Source organism: Mustela putorius, unplaced genomic scaffold (genome assembly GCF_011764305.1).
Source record: "Mustela putorius furo isolate JIRA1106 unplaced genomic scaffold, ASM1176430v1.1 tig00000508_pilon_pilon_pilon, whole genome shotgun sequence".
NCBI classification, from domain to species: Eukaryota; Metazoa; Chordata; class Mammalia; order Carnivora; family Mustelidae; genus Mustela; species Mustela putorius.
Window position 1 is genome coordinate 21,822,692 of NW_025421402.1, and position 23,818 is coordinate 21,846,509.

General features: G+C 47.5%; 1 protein-coding gene across 1 annotated transcript in view; it reads left to right on the forward strand.

The window, feature by feature from the left end:
• The window catches only part of LMX1A (LIM homeobox transcription factor 1 alpha), a 155,634-nt gene that overhangs the window by 126,390 nt on the left and 5,426 nt on the right, over window positions 1–23,818 (forward strand). Inside the window, exons 4-6 of the mRNA XM_004751434.3 lie at window positions 18,627–18,799; window positions 21,466–21,543; window positions 22,857–22,926. Coding sequence (XP_004751491.1) covers window positions 18,627–18,799; window positions 21,466–21,543; window positions 22,857–22,926 — 321 coding nt within the window. The remainder of the gene's footprint in view (window positions 1–18,626; window positions 18,800–21,465; window positions 21,544–22,856; window positions 22,927–23,818) is intronic.

The following is a 23,818-nucleotide window of genomic DNA, read 5'->3' on the forward strand; positions in this document are numbered from 1 at the left end:
CATGTTTTGTGAGAGATACTAGTTTCAGTGATCTGGGGTTTACAGGCAGAAAGGCTGCTCAACACCATGCATCAATCCTGGTAGAGATGATAATGAGCAGAAGCATAGACAGCAACCTGATGTGAGGGTAAAGGAGAGGGGACTCGTGCTGCAGAGTCCTTTCAGGGGTTCACCATTGTCTTACCAGCTCAGGCATCCATGGCTCTGGTGTTTAGTAGCCACCACACTTGACAGAGAGGAAGGAGAACTGGCCCCTGTGCTGTTTGGGGCACTTTAAGATGATGCACGCCAGTGGCTTTCCCTGTTGATGTCAATCTTAGGTTACTGTAATACTCATCCCCAGCTTTTCATCCAATCACACTATTATTTTTTTTAAATATAGTTTCATTTTCCCCTAATTATCAGAGCTAGCAGGAATCACTCTGAAGAAGCAGATTAATTGAAAAAGTATGAATGCCTCTGTTAACTGAAAGTAAGAATGCGTTATGGAGAGAGTGACTTCAGTAAGATGTCAAAATAGGTCATTCCTGACTTCACTCCCTCTCCCAAGAACAATTATTCAAGAACAACACACCACTGAGTGAATTCTACAACACAGGGGGGAGCCTGAAACCTCCCCCTGCCCCAGCACCTCAGAGACCAAGAAAGACTGCATTAGAAGGATAAGGGAAGAGACTACATGTGACTACATTGCTTTGCCCCAGAATAACACAGCACAATGAAGAGAGGTCTACCCTGAGCTACTGGTTCCTCAGGTGGGAAAAGAAAACATGGTGGTGCTCAGGACAAGAAGTGGGCAGGGAGAGCTGCTCACCCGCGGAGCAAAGCCAGTACTGTGCATGGAGGCTATGCATAAGCACAGGGATTAATTCATAGCCAAGGCTGAGGGTATCTCCTGGCCCCTCCCAGCCAGAGATCCTATTTGGGAAATTGAGAGTATGGTGAAGTGGTCCTTCCCTCTACCCACCCATGCAGTGGGACTGGGTTATAGCTCCATGCACTGTGGAGAATATCTTCTGGCTCCATGAGACCAGAGAGCTGGAGACAACTCTAGGAAGCTCTGTAACCCAGTGGCATTCAAGCTAAGAGAAAAGCAGACAGAGAAGACAGTTTGTAACTTGAGGTGTGGACTGGCTTAAGTTAAGACAACAATCATAGAGGTTTTGTGTTTTTGAGCTGCTTTTCTTGCTATATCCAGGCTGGGAACCTAATTCACAGTCCCACTCATTGCTGAGTACAGCCTTCAGCTTGTCCAACCACAGAACCAAACCAGAGCACAAAAGAAGCTGCATAGATCATCCAACAACACCACATATAGTGGCATTTGAACAGAGAGCATTGTTTGTGGATTCCCTCATCATCAGAGCAAACCAGTAGCCTCACCTGGCCAGGGAATTCAGGGTACACTTAGGACTGATTTGAGCCCCCAAACAAGGAGCTGCCTGCTGCTCTGACAGAGCGAGAAAACTAATTCATAGTCCCATCTGTAGTATGTGGTACCCAGTCCCAACACTCTAGTAAGGCTCACCAGAGAATTCATGCACCTGCAGAGTCCAGCCTAGAATTTCATATGCGTAGGGAAACAAGCCAGCAGTCCTATCCAACTGTTCTCAGCTGGTGGCACGCCCATCCTCATCTTTGGAGCTCAAACAGTTGCCTCACTCAAAATAGACCATAAGAGCAGGCTCCACTTGCCTAAAGACATTACCATCAGACACACACAGAAATCCAAACTGAGCTAATTGATAAAGAACTGTCTCTGCCAAAGAAAACTGGTAAAGTCTTAAAGATGAGCGTCATTACTCAAGTGCACAAGATACTGATTTAAAGAATCATGGATCATAAGAAATAATCATATAAATATGGGGAAAATAATAAAGCTCCAAATACCCTAAGAAAATCAAGATCTATGAATTGTCAGATTAAGAACTCAGAATAAACCTCTTAAGGAAGTTTAGTGAACTACAAGAAAACACAGACAAGTAAATGAAATTAGGAAAACTACACATGAACAGAACCAGAAGTTTGACAAGGTAATAGCAACCATCAGACCACATGAAAGAGTGTTCATCATCACTTGCCATCAGGGAGATTCAAATCAAAACCACACTGAGATACTACCTTATACCAGTCAGAACGGCCAAAATCAACAAGACAGGAAATAACAAGTGTTGGAGAGGATGTGGAGAAAGGGGAACCCTCTTACACTGTTGTTGGGAATGCAAGCTGGTGAGGCCACTTTGGAAAACAGTGTGGAGATTCCTTAAGAAATTAAAAATAGAGCTTCCCTATGACTCTGCAATTGTGCTACTGGGTACTTACTCCAAAGATACAGATATAGTGAAAAGAAGGGTCACATGTACCCCAATGTTCATAGCAGTGATGGCCACAGTCACCAAACTGTGGAAAGAACCAAGATACCCTTCAGTAGACGAATGGATAAGGAAGATGTGGTGCATATACACTATGGAGCATTATACCTCCATCAGAAAGGATGAACACCCAACTTTTGTATCAAGATGGATGGGACTGGAAGAGATTATGCTGAGTGAAATAAGTCAAGCAGAGAATGTCAACTATCATATGGTTTCACTTACTTGTGAACATAAGGAATAATATGAAGCACATTAGAAGAAGGAAAGGAAAAGTGAATTGGGGTAAATCAGAGGAGGAGATGAAGCTTGAGAAACTGTGGACTCTGAGAAACAAATTGAGGGTTTTGGAGGGGAGAAGAGTTGGGGGGATGGGTGAACCTGGTGGTTGATATTAAGGAGGGCATGTATTACATGGAGCACTGGGTGTCGTGCATAAACAATCTTGGAACACTGAAAAAATAAAAAAATAAAAAATAAACCCAAGCAGTAATTCTAGAGTTAAAAAACACAGTAACTGAACTGAAGACTTAATGGAGAGTTTCAAAAGTAGACTCACCATGTAGAAGAAAGAGTTAGTGATCTGGAGGATAGGACATTGGAAATTAGTCAGAGAAGCAAAAAGAGAAAAAAAATTTTTTTAAATAAAGAAACCCTATAGGAATTATAGAACAGAATGGAAAGAAACAATGCTTTTTGGGAATTCCAGAAGGAAAAGAGAAAGAGAAAAGGACCGAACGTGTATTTAAAGCGGTAATGGCTGAAAATTTTCCAAACCTGAGAAATGGATATCCAGGTCCAATGACTCAAAAACGAAATTAAAGAGGAAAAATTGTTCTGAGACAAATGAAAGTGGAAACACATTGGAGCTTATGGGCTACAGCAAAATCAGTTCCAAGAGAGAAGTTCATAGCAACAAGACTCCATTAAGAAGCAAGAAATATCCCAAATTAACAACCTAACTCTATGCCTTGAGGAACTAGAAAAAGGAGAACAAACTGAGCCCAAAACTTTCAGAAGAAGGAAATAATAAAGATTAAAGCAAAGATAAATAGAGAATAGTAGGAAAGATAAAGCACACTAGTAGTTAGTTCTTTGAAAAGATAAACAAAATTGACAAACCCTTAGTTAGACTAACCAGGATAAAAAGGGAAAGAACCCAAATCGATGAAATTATAAATGAAAAAAGAGGCACTATAACAGATAGCATGGAAATTCAAAGAATTATGAGACTACTAAGAAAAACTCCATGCCAATATACCAGACAACCTAGAAGAAATGGAAAAATTCTTAGAAATGTGTAGCTCATCAAGACTGAATCAGGAAGAAATAGAAAATTTGACTAGATGAGTATCTAGTAAGGATATTGAATCACTAATAAAAATCTCCCAATAAAGAAATACTCAGGGCTGAATGATTTCATTGGTGGATTTTGCCAAACATTTGAAGAATTAACATCATGGGGCACCTGGGTGACTCTCTCTGTCTGCCTCTCTGCCTACTTGTGATCTGTGTCTGTCAGATAATAAACACAATCTTAAAAAAAATAAAAGAATTAACATCAATCCTTCTCAAGTTTTCTCCAAAAATTGAAGAGAAAGAAACACTCCCAAACTCATTTTACAAAGCCAACATTTTCCTTAAACCAAAAACCAGAAAAGGAACTACGTAAAGAAAGCCACAGGTCAATATCCCTGATGAAGACAGATGCAAAAATTCTCAGTAAAATTCTAGCAAACCAAATTTAGTAGTACATTAAAAGGATCGTTCACCATGATCATGTGAAATTTATCCCTGGGATGAGAGGATGTTTGAACATACACGAATCAATGGGTGTGATACACCACATTAATATAATGAAAAAAATGATATGATCTTCTCAGTAGATGCTTAAAAAGCATTCAACAAAATTCAACATCCATTCACGATAAAAACTCTTATCAATTCAAGCATAAAAACATATCTTGGGGCACCTGAGTGGCTCAGTTGGTCAAGTGGCTGCCTTTGGCTTAGGTCATGGTCCTGGGATCAAGCCTCAGGTAGGACTTCCCGTTCAAGGAGTCTGCTTCTCTTTCTCTCTCTGCACCCCCCCCCCGTGCACATGTGCTCTCTCTCGCTCTCTCTCTCCCTCAAATAAATAAATAAAATATTCTTAAAAATTGAAGACACAAATAAGTGGAAAGACATCTCATGTTTATGGATTGGAAGAATTAATACTGTTGAAACAATGTTAATATTACTGAAAGTTGTCTATAGGTTCAGCACAGTCTCTATCAAGACTCCAAAGGCATTTTTTTATAGAAGTAGAAAAAAAAGTCCTAAAATTTATGTAGAACATATAGGGTCCCACATAGCCAAAGAAATCCTGAGAAAGAAGAATGAAGGAGGAGGCATCACACTTCCTGATTTCAAGCTATACAATAAAGCTGTAGTCATTAAAATAGTATGGTGCTGGCATAAAAATGGGCCAATAGACCAGTGGAACAGAATTAAGAACCTAGAAATAAGCCCAAGCATAAAAGGCCAACTAATATCTGACAAGGAAGTCAAGAATACTCAATGGAGAAAAGACAGTCACGTCAATAATTAGTGCTGGGATATTGGATATTGACATGTAAAAGAATGAAACTGGATTCATATTCTACACCACGTAAAAGTTAAGTCAAAATGGGTTGAAGACTTAAATGCTAGACCCGAATCCAGGAAATTCCTAGAAAAAAAAATAGGAACAGGGCTTCTTGACATTGGTCTTGGTAATGATTTTTTGGATAGGACACCAAAGCCCAAGCAATAAAATAAAAAAATAGACAACTGGAACTACATCAAACTAAGAAACCTTCTGCTCCACAAAAGAAACCATCAAAGTGAAAAGGCAAGCTGTGGAATGGGAGAAAAAACTTAAAAACTATATACCTGATAAGGGGTTCATATTCAAAATATATAAAGAACTCCTACAACTCCGTAGCAAAAATCCCCAAATAACCCAGTTAAAAAATGGACAAATGATATAAATACTCATTTCTCCAAGAAAGATAATATGGAAGGCCAATAGGCACATGAAATGTTGCTCAACATCACTAATCATTAAGAAAATGTTAATGAAAACCACAATGAGATACCACCTCATCTCTGTTACAATGGCCATCATCAAAAGGACAAAAGATGACAAGTGTTGGCAAGGATATGGAGAAAAGGGAACCCTTGTGCACTGTTGGTGGGAATGTCAATTGGTGTAGCCTCTATGGAAAACAGTATAGAGGATCCTCAAAAAAATTAAAAATAGAACTGCCATATGATCCAACATTTCCACTGTTGGGCATATATCCAAAAGAATTGAAATCAAGATCTTAGAAAGGTATCTGGACTTCCATGTTCACAGCAACATTATTCATGGTAAGCAAAGACATGGAAACCTAAATGTCCATCAATAGATGAAGGGATGGGGGCACCTGGGTGGCTCAGTGGGTTGGGACCTCTGTCTTCAGCTTGGGTCATGGTCCCAGGGTCCTGGGATTGAGCCCTGCATTGGGCCTTCTGCTCAGCAGGGAGCCTGCTCCCCCCCCCACCTCTGCCTGCCTCTCCTCCTACTTGTGATCTCTGTCTGTCAAATAAGTAAATATAATCTTTTAAAAAATAGGTGAATGGATGAAGAAGTTGAGTTATATATATATATATATATATATATATATATATATACACACACACACACGTAGTTATATATATATATATAAATATATAAATATATATACCCACATATATATAACAGAATATTATCCAGCAAAACAAGACAGCTGTATCATTTGCGACAACATTGTTAGACCTTAAAGGCATTATATTAAAGGAAATAAGCCAGACAAAGGCACATACTATACGATCTCCTATGTGAATCTAAAAAAGAAGCAAACAAAAAACAGACAAACAAAAAAACTCATAGAAAAGGAGATCAGACTTAGGGTTACCAGAAAGGCACCCTGGAGGGAAAATTGGAGGAGAATTGGAGGAAGGTGATCAAAAGGTACAAACTTCCAGTTACAAGATAAATAAGGATTAGGGATGGAATGTACGAGATGGTGGCTGACATGGTCAGCTCACCATGCTGTACGGCGCATGCAAAGTTGTTAAGAGAATAAAGCCTAGGAGTTTTCATCACGAGGAGAAAATTTTTTCATTTCTTTTTTTTTTGTTGTTTTATCTATATGAGAAGATGGATGTTACCAGAGCCTATCACGGTTATAATTTCACAATATACATAAATTAAACCACCATGGTGTCTGCCTTAAACGTATATGGATGGATGTCAATTTTTTCTTGATAAAACTGGGAAAAAAAAGACTCTATTTTGATTACTGGATCTCCCTGTGCATACATGCAAGAGTAGGGGTATGCAAAGAGAGGGAGGAATGTATTAGGTCAGTGATTCTCAGAGTGTGGTTTCTGGGCCAGCAGCATCAGCATCACCTGGGACATTGTTAGAAATGGAAAGTCACAGATCTGTCCCAGACCTACTGGGGGCAAGGCCCAGCATCCCAGAGACTCTGGGTCGGGGGAGAGAGGCCCACCAATCCATGTTTAACGAGTTCTCCAGGTGTTCTAAGCCATGCTCAAATCTGAGAAAAACTGATCGAGAGTCTAGATTATAATTACAGTGGTCTTTGGTTCAGAGCAACACCATCCTTCCTCCTTCTGTTATTTCAACAATACGCTGTCGAGTTTACAAGTAACGATGGTGTTGAGAAGAGTTTTCAGTGTTAGAAATGTAAAGCTAGCTAATTACATGAAGTCTTCATGGTGAGTGCTCTCAGAAATGATTTCCTCAATGTCAGGATCCTCTCAGGACACGCACTTTCACTTACGGGCGATGGCCTTGAATATTCTCCAAATGGTTGTAGTGGGTTTTAGGGCACACAATTATACTCAGTTTATAGTTAATTTAGGGAAAGCTCTTTCTGCAGAAAAAAAAAAAAACTTGTTTTCCAAGCCCAATCACATATCCTCACTGTGAAGGACCACGGCCACGTGAATATTGGTTGAAGATGTCTCACTTGGGAAGGGTAACCCAAGAGGGCTGAGGGCCTCCTGGCCAAGTTCTCCCTCCTCCCCGTAGCTATCCCTGGGGACCATGTGTCCCCATCACTGGTAGACCGGCTAGAGGACAGATTGCACCATGGTCCCTGCTTCATGGTGCTGGCCTCTCTCTGTCCATATGCCCAGTTTACTTTTCTTTGGTTTCCCTTCTTCTTCCCTTTATCCCTAATTGTCATCATTTGGGGTTTCTCTTTTTTTAAGGCCTGCTGTCTTCTCCTCCTTGTGAAAACAACTGGGTGGTGATGAAACACAGGGCTTCTGTAGGGTCAGTAGCAATGTGAAAGAGAAATTCAGATCATAGTTTAAGGGACGTACATCTCAAACCACCTGTACTCCGAGTATGGTTCTCCAACAATTTCTGTAACCACAGGAAGTTGGTTGGCATTGGGAAATGGATTTGTGAAAAATGGGAAGAAAGAACTCTGCGGTGGGCCTGTTTGTGCCATGCACCGCCAGTGTGACTCTTGGCTTCATTCTGTCCATTCTGTACTAATTGGACACGAAATATTTAACAACCAATTATCAATCTCCCAAGTGCTCAGCATGGTGCTCTGTGGTGGAGGATACAATGATTATTTAGATGTTTCTTTGTTTTCTAGCAGCTTATTCTACTTACATGGAAAATAGAATTATAATGATAATATTTATTTAGTGAGCATTTATTAAGTTCTTACCATAAGCTCAGTACCATAAATACCATACATAAGTTGTTTGGTTTCACTATTATAATTAGCCAATTGGGTAGGTGCTTTTAACCATTTTGCAGATGGGAAGGCCAAGACTTGCTGCCAGGCAGCGTGACCAAGAGCAGCAGCTAAATAATAAAATGATAGAGCAAACTATGTGGGTCCAAAGCACTGCTTTTACCCACTCTGCTATACTGTTTCCAGAAGTACATCCAAAAGAATTCTTAGTTTGGTCCAATGCAGTACTTTTTTCCAAAAATCCATGCCAATATTTATAGCAGCAGTGTCCACAATAGCCAAACTATGGAAAGAGCCCAGGTGTCCATTGATAGATGAATGGATAAAGAAGATGTGGTCTGTATATACAACGGAATATTACTCAGCCACCAGAAAATGAAATTTTGCCGTTTGCAATGACATGGATAAAACTAGAGGGTATTCTGCGAAGCGAAATTAGTCAATCAGAGAAAGACAATTATCGTATGATTTCACCTATATGTGGAATTTAAGAAACAAAACAGAGGATCATAGGAGAAGGAAAGGATAAATAAAATAAGACTTTATCAGGGAGGGAGACAAACCAAAAGAGACTCTTAGTCATAGGAAACAACTGAGAGTGTCTGGAGGGGAGGGAGGTGGGGGATGGGGTACCTGGGGGATGGGCATTAAAGAGGCACAGGATATAATGAGCCCGGGGTGTTAGGCACAACCGATGAATCACTAACCTGTACCTCTGAAACTAATAATACATTCTTTATTAATTGATTAAAAGAAAACAAACCCGCACTTAGAGTTTATGATATTATTTTCAGCTCTAGTGGTTAGAGAACGTAAGACAACATAAGAAGTTGTCTTCTAACTCAAATATTCTTGGATAATAAAGGTTTGAGGTAGACAAACTTGGGCTCTGGGTTTTTGGAAAGGGAAGGAACTGACAGAGAAGGGAGTGGAGTGTGGACCCTGGAGAAGATCTGGATCTTTTTGGTACCGAAGTATGGACCTGAGAAAGGTGTTCTCTGCTCTCCCTGGTCCTTCGGTAGCTTTATTTTATTTTATGCCAGGCATTTAATGTTGTCATAGACTGAATTATGTTTTTCTTTATTTACTCACTGTCTTCTCCCACCAGAGATAGGAAGGCAGAGACTTTATTCCTCTTGTCCATACCATCTCACCCCATGTCTGTATGTGGTAGGTGCATGGCCAGTGTAGCTGTGGAATGGTGGAACATTCTGGGTGAGGCATGGGAGTTTCATCGTCAATGGAAACAAGCAGTAGTTTCCTAAGCCATCAGGAGACATAGTAGAAATAAAAACATTGAAAATATCTTACATTTTTATAGTGTTTTACTATTTTTTTTTAAAAAGTGCTTTTATCTACTCCTACTTCTGAGCTCTCAAACCCTAACAGTGGGGTCTTTATTCCCCTGATTTTATAACTTAGGAGGGTAGGGCTCAGAGGATAGGTCACGGGCCTTAAGTCACATAGCCTGTGAGTGATGGAGGTAAGCACAGAGACTGTGTGTCTGACCTCACTTTTACCTGCTGTTTTGAATCTCTCAGTTTTGTGGGATGAACTAGATAGAATCTGTGGGCACCGACCTGGCCGGGGTCCTGGCCTCAGCTTGCCCCTTCGAACCAGCACAGGGCCTAATCCCAACCAGGATGTCTCTGCCAAGGACACAGGTGGTTGGATCAGCTGTGTCATCTGAGCAATTCCTCTGTATGATTTTTAAAAAAAATTTTTTTTAAAGATCTTATTTATTTATTTATTTGCCAGAGAGAGAGAGCGCAAGAGAGATCACAAGTAGGCAGAGCAGCAGGCAGGGAGAGAGGGAGAAGCAGGCTCCCTGCTGAGCAGGGAGTCCATCCTGGGACTCCAGTACCATGACCTCAGCCGAAGGCAGACACCTAAACGACTGAGCCACCCAGGCGCCCGTATGATTAAGTCCACAATGAACTTATCCAGGGAGGATTCACTTCTGTGAGAACATTTCCAGTGTCCGCCGGCTCACTCAGCTTCCCGGTCACCTAGACAGTTGTTGTCTGGGTCTTTCTTAACTTGGAGAGATAACTAACCCCTTGTCTCCCAACCCTGACTTGAAACAGTTTCATTTTCTCAGATAATTTTATCCTCCTGAAGACTAGTAATAATTACTGCAGAGAAACTGGATTCCCCCGAAGAGATACAGTATTTGATCTACTTTAGTCTGTGTCTAAACCAGAGCAGATGCACTCAGACCTTACTAATTAACCTAGGATGATGGTTTGTTGGTTTTTTTTAAAAAAGATTTTATTTATTTATTTGAGAGAGAGAGCATGAAGGGGGAAGAGGAGAGGCAGAGGGAGAAGCAGTCTCCCTGCTGAGCGGGGAGACTGACGCAGGGCTTGATCCTGGGACTCTGGGATCGTGACCTGAGCCAGAGGCAGAGGCTTAACTGACTGAGCCACCCAGGCACCCCTTTAACCTGGAATAAGGTTATGCATATCATACCCCACACCTAGTGAACCGCTGGTGTCGCCGGGTTAATGAACGTTTCCTGAGGCTGAGCCCTGAGCCTCAGATACCCGAAGTGGCCTGTTACAAGCTTCCAGTCTCTGTCTCTGATGCTAGCCAAACCAAAACAGCACATGTCCTGGCTTTCGGGGAGAGTTTTGGTCTGTTCTTGATTTGCACGCTGTGACGCTGGTGTAGAGGAATCCCGTGGTGCCACAGTTACTAGTGTTTCCACGTAGGACGAGTCTGGGCAGGGGCGGTCCGCATTTGCACCTGCACTTAACAATTTGGATTGTGTGTAAACGTGTTTTTATTAAAACGGGGAAAGTGGTCGAAGAACTCAGGAGGAAAGATGCAGTGTGTGCACACGTGTGTGTGTGCACATGTGTGTTTGTGTGTGTGCGTGTGCACGAGTGTGCAGAGTTGAGAGGGAGAGAGGCAGGGTAGGTGTTAGCACAAAGCCTGTTCAAACATGAAAAAGCCCCAAACAGAGGCAAATCCACAATAATCCCAGCAACCTGCACCAATACTGTCGTGTTTCCCTCTGAGCCTCCTCTGGCAAGGCTTCCCTCTCGGGGGCACCGGCCCGCTGAGGCAAGCAAGCGGGTGTCCAGGCTGTGGCACCTGCCAGCATCCCCAGAGTGGAGATGTTACCCACTTTGGGGTCCTGGCTGGCCCACTGGCCCCTCTCCCTGCTTGGCACAGAAGTCCCCATCCGTTGTGGGCCTGGCCGCACAAAGGTGCCTTTCTGGGACACTTGACCCCCAGCCGACTCAGGCGTGCACTTGGCCTCTGTCTGCTGTGCGCTGGAAAGACTTAGCGCCCTGTGATCGGAGATCGCGGCTGGGATTGCAGTGGTAAGGTATGTGTGGGGGAGAGAGGAGCGTTCCCGTCCCTTTTGGACAGAAAAGAATGGCTTTCCAGCAGGAGCTTGTGGGGAATGATTCGCCCCCGAGAAAGCCTTTGCCGTGAGCCTTTCTTTCCTCACTCTTTAATAATGGCGACGCCACCTGCAGTCGGCCAGGCCCTGATATTTGCAAATACCACGTACCCTTGGAACTTCATCACAATCCCATGTATTGAGGCAGGGAGAGGCGGCGTGGGGGCACAAGACACAGCATCCCGACCCTGTGCCCTTGGGCAGTACAACCCCCTCCTTGGGCCTCAGTTTATGCATCTATAAAAGGAAAAAGAAAGACAAATACACATTTTCTGCTTCTAGGGCTGTGATAGAAATAATGAAGCAATGCAGTTGTAAAATGACCCATGCCAAGGATTAGGTCAGCATAAGGGATTTTTACATTCTCTTGTAGATGAAGAAATGGAGTCTCCGAGATGTGGGAGACATCCAAGGGTCCACAGCGAGTAGCAGAACTAGGGCTTAGAATCCAGCTCTCTTATTTCATGGCCAGAGCTACTTTCTACCACTCTGCATAGCCCCTGACGTAAAGAGTGATCTTCCAGTGGACTATGGGACACAGGGCAGCTCACTGTCGTCACTCTTAGGCCAGGATAGGCGCAGGTAACTGTCCTTTACTTATGTCCGGTTTGCTGGTTAAAAGGTCTTTTTCTCAGGGCGCCTGAGTAGCTGAGTTGGCTAAGCATCCAACTCTTGGTTTCAGCTCAGGGCAGGATCCCAGGGTCGTGAGATCGAGGCCCCTGTTGGACTCTGCACTAGGCGTGGAGTCTGCTTAACTTCCTTCCTCCCCCCTCCTTCTGCCCCTGCCCCTGCTCCCTTTCCATTCTCTCTCTCTCTCTCTCTCTTTTGGTGGGCAGGAAAGAAGAGTTTATTAAGAGGACAAAACCCCCAAAGAGGAAGGAGACCCGCAAGGGTTGCCCCCCCCTCCCCATCTCTTAAAAAAAAGTCTGTTTCTCCTCTCTGCAGGAGCACCTTGGGCCTGGCTGGAAGTGGACAGGCCTTGGATGAAACCTGGTCCTGCCTCCGGGGCCCTGTGTGTTAGAGGGAAGATTCCCGAACCTCTCTGAGTCTGTGCTTATTCCTTAGGTGGGAGCAGAGTGGATGGTATGACCTGCCATGCGTGTTGCCGTGGAGATGACAGGACCTGTGCACCCTGGACACAAAGGGCCTGACACAGACTTGGTTCCTGGGGTGTGGGGATTTTCTTCTGCTCAGGGTCCCTGGCTAGCCCTGGGGCCTGAGTGATTTCCTCAGCACCCTGCCTGGGCCCAGCAATTCCGTGCCTGGCGTCCAGGCCTTCCCTGGTCCACTCTTGCCGCCGTGTAGCTCCAGCCGCAGAATTCCCCTTGTCATTCACTTCATCGTTGCTGACAGCATCGGCTCTGGGACATCAGGGCCCCTCTCCACCTGAATTTCTTCTTCCTCCCAGTTGTGTACCCTCCAGTGAGACCCTGAGCCCCCCGTCCTGGTCCCTGGCCGTATGTTCATTTTCTTCCCATCCTGAGGTCAGAGACAGGCCGAGCTCTCCAGGACTCCAGCTCCCCGCCCTCCACCTCTGGAAAGCCTCATCTCCCTCGTCCCCATGTTTCAGCTGCTGCCACTAGCTTCTCTGGCTCACGGAACCATCTTTTCTAAATGCCTACATTTGTGTTAATGTTTCTCACCATGTGCAAAGAACTTAGCCAAATTCTATGTAACATTTTGCACCGTTTCCCACGTGCTAACTCTGTTTTCTGTTCCTTAGGAGCAAGGGGTTATGTCTGGGGGCTTTGTTACCCCTCCCAGTGCACTGAGCGGCCCTGGGCTGGAACGGCGTGCCCACACACCTGCTACTTGATGAGCCCCCTTCCTGGGTTGATGTCTTGCTTCTGTGCCATTGACACAGGCAGCTCTTGGGACAGGCAGCGTCTTGTCGCCTGTATCTGGAACTGCTGCATGTTGTTCGTGTGACTCATTTTTTAGTTCAAGTGACGCCTGCACAGTGTCACCTGCTCTGATGCCCTCCCTAGGTCCTTGGAGGAGAGTTATTCGTATTTGGGCTTTGGGTCTTTCCCCTTTCCAGATCTGAGAGCTCTGTGAGAGCAGAGGGCGCGTCTCCATCCTCTGCGGATCCCAGAGCTGTCCTGGTCCTTGCCTGGAACCCAGGATGGATGCTCATTGAGTCAGTGCAACGAACCGGTTCCAAGTCCGATCTTTCAAGGGAACCTGGGTTTGGCTGTAGTCGAGACCTCCGTGCAGAACCATGGGCAAGGTAGTTTCAGACAGGAGCTACACGGACTTGACTTTTCTGGATCGTCTTGCCTCTTGGATTTTAGGTGCTGTGCTGCACCTAGAGTTGATGGCTGCTTGGCTCCAGGAGAAAGGAATTCCGAGCCTGACATGCAGCCGGCAGCCGAAAGAGCTTCCTGTCTTCATACATACCGCCCTTCCTCCTTTCCCTGCCCCTCCCCCCACAGCAAGCCCCAGACCCTTCCTCTCCTCCCCACCCTACCCTCCCCCAGCCTGAACGACATTTATGAGGCTCATCACGGGGGAAGCATCTGAGGCCTGTTCCTGCCTCTCCCTTCCCTAGCACGCGGGGCTCTGCCCCCACCCCCCACCTCCTGGGCCAAGCTCAGATATCTCTTCCCCTGTTTATGGGCCGTTGGGATTTTTTCCAACAACCCGAAATGAATGTACGAGGCCCCACAGGTAGTGCAGCCTGTCTCAGGGCCATAAACCACGGCGGGGTCTTTCATCTGTGATTGCTCATGTCATAAACGAGTGGGAGGGCCAGGCAAGGGGGAAGAACAGCCCTGAACCAAGCCAGGTTTTTTGGTTTTGTTTTTTTTTTAAATGAGAAAGGGGAAAGAAAAACCCTGAGAAACATGTGCAGACTTTTTGCCAAGCAAATTCACTTCACGATGGTAGGCTGTGCGTGGAGATAAGTCTCTGGACGTCCCCACTAGGAGTCAGATTGATGCCGTGTTTGTGTCTAAATGGCCTCCAGGGAGGCTGACATTTGTTGTCGGAGACAGCGAGTGGTGTTCCTTTCATCTCCATGGAGGGGTGTCAGCTTAAATTATGAGGGATCGCTCCGGCCCGCATCGGGGTGTGGGAGCGCTGGCAACGGAGCGGGGCCGTCTCCTCCATCCACTCCCACGCCTCTGCTGTTTCAAAGCGGCTCTTCCTCTTCTGCTCTCCAGCATTCCTGCTGGTGCTGGGAGAACTTTCCTAGCTCTTTCCCTTGGACCCATCAATCGATGTGCTTCTTGGGTATCACGTGTTTTTTGGCAGAGAAGTTGGGGTCCGGGTCAGACAGGCCTGTCCCTATGGCACGAGAGGGCAGGAAGCCTCAGTGGACCCCCCCCTGGGAGAAGCCTGCCGCTTCCCCAGCAGAGTCAGAGGGCCCCGTGCTGTCCGTCACAATTACAGCCCCGCAGGTCAGGAGCAGGGCGACATTAGCGACGGTCTCTCTTCTCCTCGGCAGCTGGGTCGTGCGTCTGTTGACACCTTGAGAGATGCCAGGAGGCCCCTGTGCACTGCGTCTTCGGAATCTCTCTTGCTCTGCTCTGCCAGGGCACCTGACATCCCACAGAGGTGTCTGTTCGCTTGGGGGCGTTTTCTGTTCGATGCATACATGGTTTTGACCGTGGGAGAGCACACGGCGGACTGTGCACCTCGCGGACGCCTTGGTGTCCGTCAGCAGAGCTTTCCATCCCAAGAGTCAGAACCTGTAAGACTGGGATGGAGGATCTGTAAGTTTTGATGGAAAACAGGAGGTCAGGAGAGGTCTAGGGAAGGGATCATCTCGCTATGGTATGCAGGCCTGATCTGGCCTGGGGCCCGTTTCTGGAAGAGTCTTATTGGCACACAGCCACGCCTACTCATGCTCTGTAGCTTCCGCGCTCCAGTGGCAAAGGCCGGTCGTCGCACTAGACTGTAAGGCCTCCAAAGAGTAAAATAGACCCTCGCTGGCCTTTTACCAAAAAAAAAAAAGGTTGTAGGCCCCTGGTCTAGGACATGAAGCTCTTCTTGGAAGGCAAAAGGTGGGACCTGAGGAGACAGAAGAGAGAGATTGGGAACTGAAAACAGGGATCGAAGGGAGAAAATGTGCCACAACATCAAGAGAAACTCTTGAGACCAATCTTCATCTCGTTCTTTCTGTCCTCCCCTCCTGCCCCTTCACCTTCCTCCTCTGAAAACAAATGTTTTCATCTCTCCTCCTCCAGGGACGGGGAGAGGAGGAATGAGCCACGCACAGTGTTCCCACGTCCTCCTAAGGGGGCCCCGGGGACTAGCCTAGGGACGAGTTCTCTCTCCTCCTCCCCTTTGTTCGTGATGGAGCAGCAGCTCTTGGGGAAGGTGCCGGGGATCCCAGACAAGGAGTGGGGGAAACACAGCGACCCGAGGGGCTTCAGCCAGCCCGCCTCCGGGGCTCCCAACAGATTGCAGCAGTTACACTGTTGGGTCTGAACTGGCCCAACCCCACTCTCTTGCCCTCACCTTCCTTCTCACGAGCACTCACAGGCTCCTGTACTTAAACCGACTCTCAGTGTTGGCTGGGGTCATGTCTGCAAAGAGAAACGAATGCTGGGTTTGTAAAACCTTAACTCAGACTCCCGTAGACAGGCAACTATTAACAGAAAACATGTGTCTCGGATCAAGAATACTTCTTTTATGTTGAAGTAATAATGGTGACGATGACGGTGATGATTTAGTAGGCACCTGCTACATTCTAGACAGCGCTAAACCCTTTCCGTGTATCTCATTTAATGCCAACAGCCCCGTCACTCTCCCCAGTGAGACCTTGGAGTCTGGAGAATTTGCTCGACATCACACATGACTGGCCGAGCTGGAATTTAAACCTGAGTTTGGAAGACTCCAGAGCCCACACTGCTCTCCCAAAGGATGGCAGTGTGTCTGAGACATCATTGAGGAATCTGGCATGATTTTAGACCTTACATTTTCAGGAGTTTTGTTTTCCTAGTTATCCATAAGCATATGCATCAGACCACCTGCGGCGTGACTGTCAGAGACCCGGACCGACTCCAGAAAACAATCGCAAATACCATTTTGTGGACAAAACTGGTTATAAGACATGAGGTTCCTAAATTATACAGTTGCATTTTATTCTGTTGTGTCTATCTGATGAGATATTTTCTATGCTCCAATGCCTTTTTAAAAAATTAAGCTTTTAATTGAAATTCCAGTAGAGTCAACATGCAGTGTTATAGGAGTTTCAGGTGCGGGAGACAGTGAATTGTACAAGTGCATTTTCAGACGCAGTCTGCACGTGGGATCTCATGGCCGTTCATTCCAGACTCCACTCCTGTTCATCGCTGGCCTCGCAGGAGGTCTGTAGGAGCCTGGAGTGGGGGTGTCAGCCCATTTCCAAAGAAAACTCACTGAAGGCCTCATCGGTAACAGAGGAACATCCTTTTGACCGTCCAGCAGCAGACAGAATTCTTGGCCTCGGTGAAGGACTGGGCTTTGGGGAGAGGGGGTCTCTGAGCAGTGGGGTGTAGGGCCTTGCAGGGCTGAGTGTGGGGAGTCCGTGCCTTTTTCCCACTGTCTGTCTTCTTGTGGGGTCTTCTTATTTCCCCATGGTATTTGGTTCTTATGTGTTCATTTTTTCCTTGCCCTTCTGAAAATATCCTTCTAGAAAGATCCTACGGAGGGATGGCTGAGGTCAGCTAACTGGATTTGCCCCAGGGAAGAGCTGCCTCAGAGGTGAAGATGTCAGAGTAGCCACTCCTTGTCACGAGGATACTTCTTTATCTCTTGTTTAATCTTTCTGGGTTTTCCCTCTGTACTCTTGAGGCGAATGAGGCAGAAAGGAAAAGATGTTCTCTCCGCATCTATTTCAAGCCTCCTGTGTGCTTTGCACACGATAGCCCTACCCCTGAACCACGGTACCCTGAGGTGGGGTACCATTCGCTGCGGTGGTATAGGTGGGGAAACTGAGGCCCAGGGCATGTCCACACTCTCCTAGCTCCATGCTTATAATGGGGGGCGAGGGTGGATGGAGACTCAGGTGTGCCCACATCAGACCTGTTCAATGACATTGAAAGGGCCGTGCCCTCCAGGAACTCACGGGTTAGTGTCCCGTCATGTTCCAACTGTATGTCTGAACGTTCACAGAGGAAAGAAGCCATTGTCCTTTTGGATGGAACAGTCAACAGAAGTCTGAACTAAAATGGCGTATGCACCTTCCCCTTTTCAGAGGAGGGTAGGATGAAGAGCAGGAGGTGTGTGGCTCACTCACGCCTGGATCTCTGTCCATGATGCAAGAGGGGCCCTGGGAGAGGCTGGGATGGCTACTGAAGGCTTTGCTTCCTTCCTCCAATTGCTCACAGCTTGTGAAGTAATTCCCGTAAAGGCAAATACAGTTACTTTAATCGTTACTGTAAACACAAGCAGTTTTGCCCGACTACCTGTGTTACGTCCATTCTGTTATCTGTCCCTGCAGGTAATCTAATGCTGGTCCTCCATGGCCATTTATTTATTTATTTATTTATTTATTTACTCCATGGCCTTTTAAACAGTAATATTTTCCACACCCTGGCGGTGTCTAGAATTTCAGACACAGTATCTAGGAAATTACACAAAACTTCTCCAGGCCTAGACTTGGAAAAATGACTTTTAAGAAAGAATATTAATAACCAGTGCTTCTTGGGCATCTATTACATGCCATGCAGAGTTCTGAGCACATTATTGAGAAACTCATTTAATCCTCATAACAGCCTGAAAGACGTGGGTTCTCTCCTGTCCCAGTTTTGCACGTGAAGAAACCAAGTCAGAGAGTTAGTGCCTTGCTCAAGGTGATATAGTTAGTAACTTTGGAGCTAAGACACCACCCTGGGAAAATGTTTGGAGCCGTAGTGGTAGACTCTCTGGTTGCTGTCTCCAGATGTTAGAAGGACTTTCCTTGGCCTCTTAGTGGAGGCTTTCACGTCAATCCTTCGGAGGTTCCTACACTCACCTGGAAAGCCATCCCGGGAACACGGACCCGAGTGCCTTGTTATACAATAACATACAGCTCCAGAAAGTGGCTTTGGAGAACTTAACAGTGTTTTCTTCATCTTTTAGGCAAAAGCGATGATGAAGAAAGTCTTTGCAAGTCAGCCCACGGGGCAGGGAAAGGAGCTGCCGAAGACGGCAAAGACCATAAGCGCCCCAAACGTCCCAGAACCATCTTGACGACCCAACAGAGGAGAGCATTCAAGGCCTCATTCGAAGTGTCCTCCAAGCCTTGCAGGAAGGTACAGGGGAAAGAAGGGAGGAACGGGGACTGGGCCCCACTTGTTTGTGTATCTTGCCCTCCTCTGGATTGCCCATGGGGAGGGAAGGCGTTGGGGGAGGCTGTGCAGGTGGCCTTGAGCCCTGCTGAAGGCTCCAGATCCCCAATCCCTTCTGTGCACGCATATCCACTTTGAGTGGCCGCCAGCTCAGTTTACAGAGAGCGATAGAAAGAACAGTAGGTACAGTTATGGGGATGAACCCAGATGCTCTAACAAGGAGAGCAAAAACGGAGCGGTTTGTAGACATATATTTATTTAGTTTGGGTCTAGTTTGTTCCACTTGGAGTGGCGACTTTGGGATTCACTGATGTCTTACTTCATTCATCTTTGTGGCTGAAGGGTATTGCCCGGTACGGGTGTGTCACAGTTTGTCCCTCCCCGGTCGGTGTGTGTTTGGATTGTTTCCAGTTTGGAACTGGGACAAATGGGGCTGATGTGAACTTCGGTGGTTTAATGAGGTATGAGTCTATTTTCATCTCATGTCTCAGTCCAGGGCTAAGCAGCCCAAGGTCAGCAGGGAGCTCTGTTCCCTGCCACAGGGTTCATTCATGCTGCCATCTGTTCCAGCCACTGTGGTGGAGAAAGAGGGAGTAGAAGGCAGGCCTGCCCCGAGATTCTGCGTAAAACTTGCACTCAGACATGGTGGCCAGAGTTTAATCCCATGACTGGCCTCCTCTGTGGGGGTTGGGCAGTGAGTCGGCCTGGGTGGCCACATGTCCTGCTGAAGCTTGACCGGTGGTTAATGGGAGGAAGGAGAGAAGGGACACTGGGGACAGTCAGCAGTCTCTGCCACGGACAGCTGCACCGGTTTATTAAGTATCCGCCATTTATGGACGGCCACGTGCTCAGTCTCGTTGCTGATGCTATCCAAGTAAGACAACTTTTTCAGTTGAATCTCGTGGAGGAAACACATTTTTGAAAAACCGAGCATTGTTTTTTCTCTACTGTATTAGTCACCTTTTGCTGTCATAACAAATAAAACCTTGGTGGCTTCCAGCGGACGTCGTGTTCCTGCTCTTAGACTGCAGCTTGGCTGTGGCCCAGCTGGGCTCAGGTCCAGGCCCGCTCCACCTGTCTCTCTGGGGCCCCAGGCCAAGGGAGCACGCTGTTCCCGTGAGGACGGCAGAAGGCAGGAGGCCACGTCATACCGGGCAAACCCACTGAAAGGCTCTCCTTGGATCACACATTCCGTATTCACACTCATCCCACGAGCCAAGACAAGTCATGTGGCTAACCCCAAGTGAGGCAGGGGAAGGCCTGCCTGTGGGTGCAGGGGAGGGAGGGGGCGTGTCTGCTGAACTGACCAATAGTACAGTTTGCCATCGCACTTGACCTCCAGCAGACCTTTCTCTGCCTTCATACTCCTTAAACTCCAGGCATGGAGCGGGGAGGAAGGAAAGCCCCAAAGCAGACTTAGGTAAGGACCAATGATCATCTCCTTCTATTATTACTAATTCTACAGGTTGGACTCCCAGCCTCTGTGGCTGGTGCTGGCGGCCAGGCAGCCTGCAGGCCACCAGCCAGTAGGGAAGAGATGTGTGTGCACATAACATGGGGGAGAAAGCTGTGAGGACCATTACAGGGGGGCAGCCGGGAGCCGTGGGAGCACAGGGAAGGGAAAGGTCACTTCTGTCTGGGGAATCAGGCAAGGCTTTGTGGAACAGGTGGCTTTTGAGCTGGGCCTCTGAAAAATGGATAGGGTTTCAGCAGGTGGAGGTGGGGTCGGGGCACACTGCTATTTTAGTTGGCTTAGCAGAAGGATGTGTCTTAAAGATCTGGTTTAATCATCTTCTCCTAAGCCTCAGCCCACGTGGTGTGTTGAAGGCGGACCACTTCCCAAGGCCTGTTGTGAGCTCTCTGCCCCCATGTTAGGCGTTTAACCCCATGTCTGCCCAGGATCTAAGCAAGAGGGCAGCGTCTCTCAGACTCGCTCTCAGAAAATCTGAGCTTCTCAACTCTTCCATTCCTGCCACCTTGCCCGCCCCTCACCGTGTGTCTGCATGGAGGGGAGTGTTTCAACCATCCTTCAGCATGGGGATCCCGACCGTCCTGTCTCTACGGGGCCACAGCACATGTTCTGGTCAGAGCTGACTGCTCTCGATCTACCCGAATCCAGATGGCTCTGGTCTCATTCTCCTTGAGGAGGGCTCGCTCAGGGTAACAGTGAATATGAATATTCATGAAGCCCCCAGAGCCACCTAGAGCTGTGAGGGACAGAACCAAAATGTAGGTCAAGGAACAGAAACAGAAGAGAACAAGAGACCGCTGTTTGTATTGCAAAGTGGTTTTCACCTTCATTTCTCCTTAAGTAGGTCTGTACATTGGCGTGGCTCGACTCCGAAAGCACGATCGATGATGGGTCTTGCTCATGTTCAAAAACCACTTGGAAACCCGTCTTGGAACACACATCTAATGAGTTATTCCCTCCTTTATTTACCTGGTGAAGGGCTTCCCTCCACTAGAAGGGAAGCAATGGTCTTGTGTCTGGGCTCAAAGTGGCCATTAGCCACTAGCCAGCTCCCACCAAGATGCGGCCTGCCAGCCTCCCCATGCGCTGCATCGGGAATGTTCTTCCCCCTCTCTGAGATGCCGATGTTTCTCTGTTTCTAATGTTCCACTTTGTCAAGGTGAGGGAGACCCTGGCTGCAGAGACAGGGCTGAGCGTCCGTGTCGTCCAGGTGTGGTTCCAGAACCAGAGAGCAAAGGTAATCGGCTTCATACTGTCGTCTGTCTCTGTGTGGCTGGTTTCCCAAAATAGCAGTAGGTAGGACTTACTACTTGTGGATGTGTTGTCTAACCAGAACTCGTTGGATAGAGTAGTTCTCACGATTCAGAAATTCTGTTGTGGGCAGTCATGTGGGCCACAGCTGTCCTGCTTGGGGGAGAGGCAGGGCATTTGTTTTAGTGAAATGACTGATTTTCCTGGTGGCCGTGACTGTGAATCTGGCCAGCCATCTGCTGGCATAAATGTCTTTTTGTGTTTTTTGGTAAAAATGGATTCTTTAAATCACCTTTAACTAATGCAGCTACCAAAGTTAATTTAAAATTGCCAAGAGAACCTTCTATAGCGTGCGTGTGACAGCTCTGGGGCCATGTGGTAGCATGGTGGCACTAATACCTTTACTCAGTGCCCCCATATACACCCCAACCATCATACTGTCTTCCGGAGCCCACCAGGGTCCACATTGCTGCACCATAGTCTTGCGCTTGTCAAGTTTCCTGCCCCTAGAAAGGCATGTGGCCCATGGCCCATATATCTGGGGTCCTAATCTGTAGAGGGTGATAACTTCCTATCTCACTATCTGATCATGATTGGTTAGGATAGCACGGCGCTGCCCTAACTGAATTCTAGCAGAGCCCTGGGTACACACTTCATCCTGGGAGGACCCCATGTTTCCATAGGCTTGAGAGGCCCCGTAACCTCATGGCTTCCTAAAGCAGGGGAGTTTGAAGCTCTGAGAAATGCTTGTTTTTGTTAGGGTCTCACGGAACCCTAATGTTCCACTGAACACAGTGCAAGAAGTTGGGTTACGATGCTCCTTCCGGGAGGTTTTGGTGGTACCCGCGTGCTCTGGGAGATCGGCTCCTTACCCCGAGGCTGTGGGTCTGGCGAGCGTCTCGAACACCAGAGCCAGCAGACGGGGGAGGGGCGGGGAGCAGCCTCCGGCCACTTACCAGGTGCCACGCCATCAGCAGCCCCTTGCTGTGGGCCCCACGCCCCTGCGCTTACACCTCACTTGAAACTGTCACCGCATGAGCAGCGACGTTTCTCTGCTGAGGGGACGTCCCCGTGTTTGTGAGGACCGACGGCCTCATGCTTCCCAGCCAGCTGACGGGCCCACAGTGGCAGGGGAAGAGCCCAAAACAGCCGTGGGCAAATGCGCCGCTGGCTCTTCTGCTGAGCGAGAGCGCGGGTGTGGTCCCTCTGCTTTCCGCACGAGGCTCGTATGTCCCCGGCAGGGGCCTGCTGCTGGTCACCCGATCTAACCCCCTAACCCAGCGCCCCTCTCCTTGTCAGATGAAGAAGCTGGCCCGGAGGCAGCAGCAGCAGCAACAGGACCAGCAGAACACCCAGAGGCTGAGCTCCGGTAAGTGGGACCCTCCAGCCAGGCCTGCCAGGGTCCAGGCCTCGCCCACCTCATGGCTCTTGGTGGATGGCGGAAGGCCGCTTCTGGGCTCGGCGAAGCCCTGCCTGCACCAAGAACGGTGGTCTTCCAGCGAGGATAGAGGCCCGGGGGCTGGGGGAGAAGGTCGAAGGCACGAGCCAAGGCCTGGGATGCTGACTGCTGTGGTCTGAGCCACCTCCAGAGTCCCGGGGGCTGCGGCAGGAATCCCCGCAGGGCCCAGGCCACAGCCAGATCCTTGTCCTTCCTAGCAAATCAGTTGACAGAGGACGTCACTGTGACTTATCCATTTCGTAAACAACATAAGACAGTAAAAATGCTGCGAGTAAAACAGTAACCCGCTCCCTGGTTGGGCACATTCATGGATTCACGCCGACCTGAGTCTGACACCCTCGCACCAGGGGAACAGAGAAGTCCTTTGTCTCCACCTCACTGATGAGCAGACAAGGGGGACCCGGGTCCTCGCTGACTAGGGGGTGAGTCAGGACCGGAGCAGACGTCTCTGAACCTCGGTTCCACTAGGCCGTGCTGCCCCAACTCTCCCCTCCCGTAAGCACCTTCATTTGCTCTTGTGGCTAATACGGCTGACGTGAGCACTGGGAAGGGGGTCAAGAGGGACAGATCGTGGGACCTTTCAAGGGAACCAAAAGAAAAAAAATCAAATATAACTATATTATGACCATATCATTCTTTTTTGAATTTTTTTAAAGATTGTATTTATTTATTAGAAAGAGGGAGAGAGAACACAGGTAGGCAGAGCAGCAGGCAGAGGGAGAGAGAGAAGCAGGCTCTCCGCTGAGCAGGGAGCCTGACGTGGGGCTCGATCCCAGGACCCTGGGATCATGACCTAAGCCAA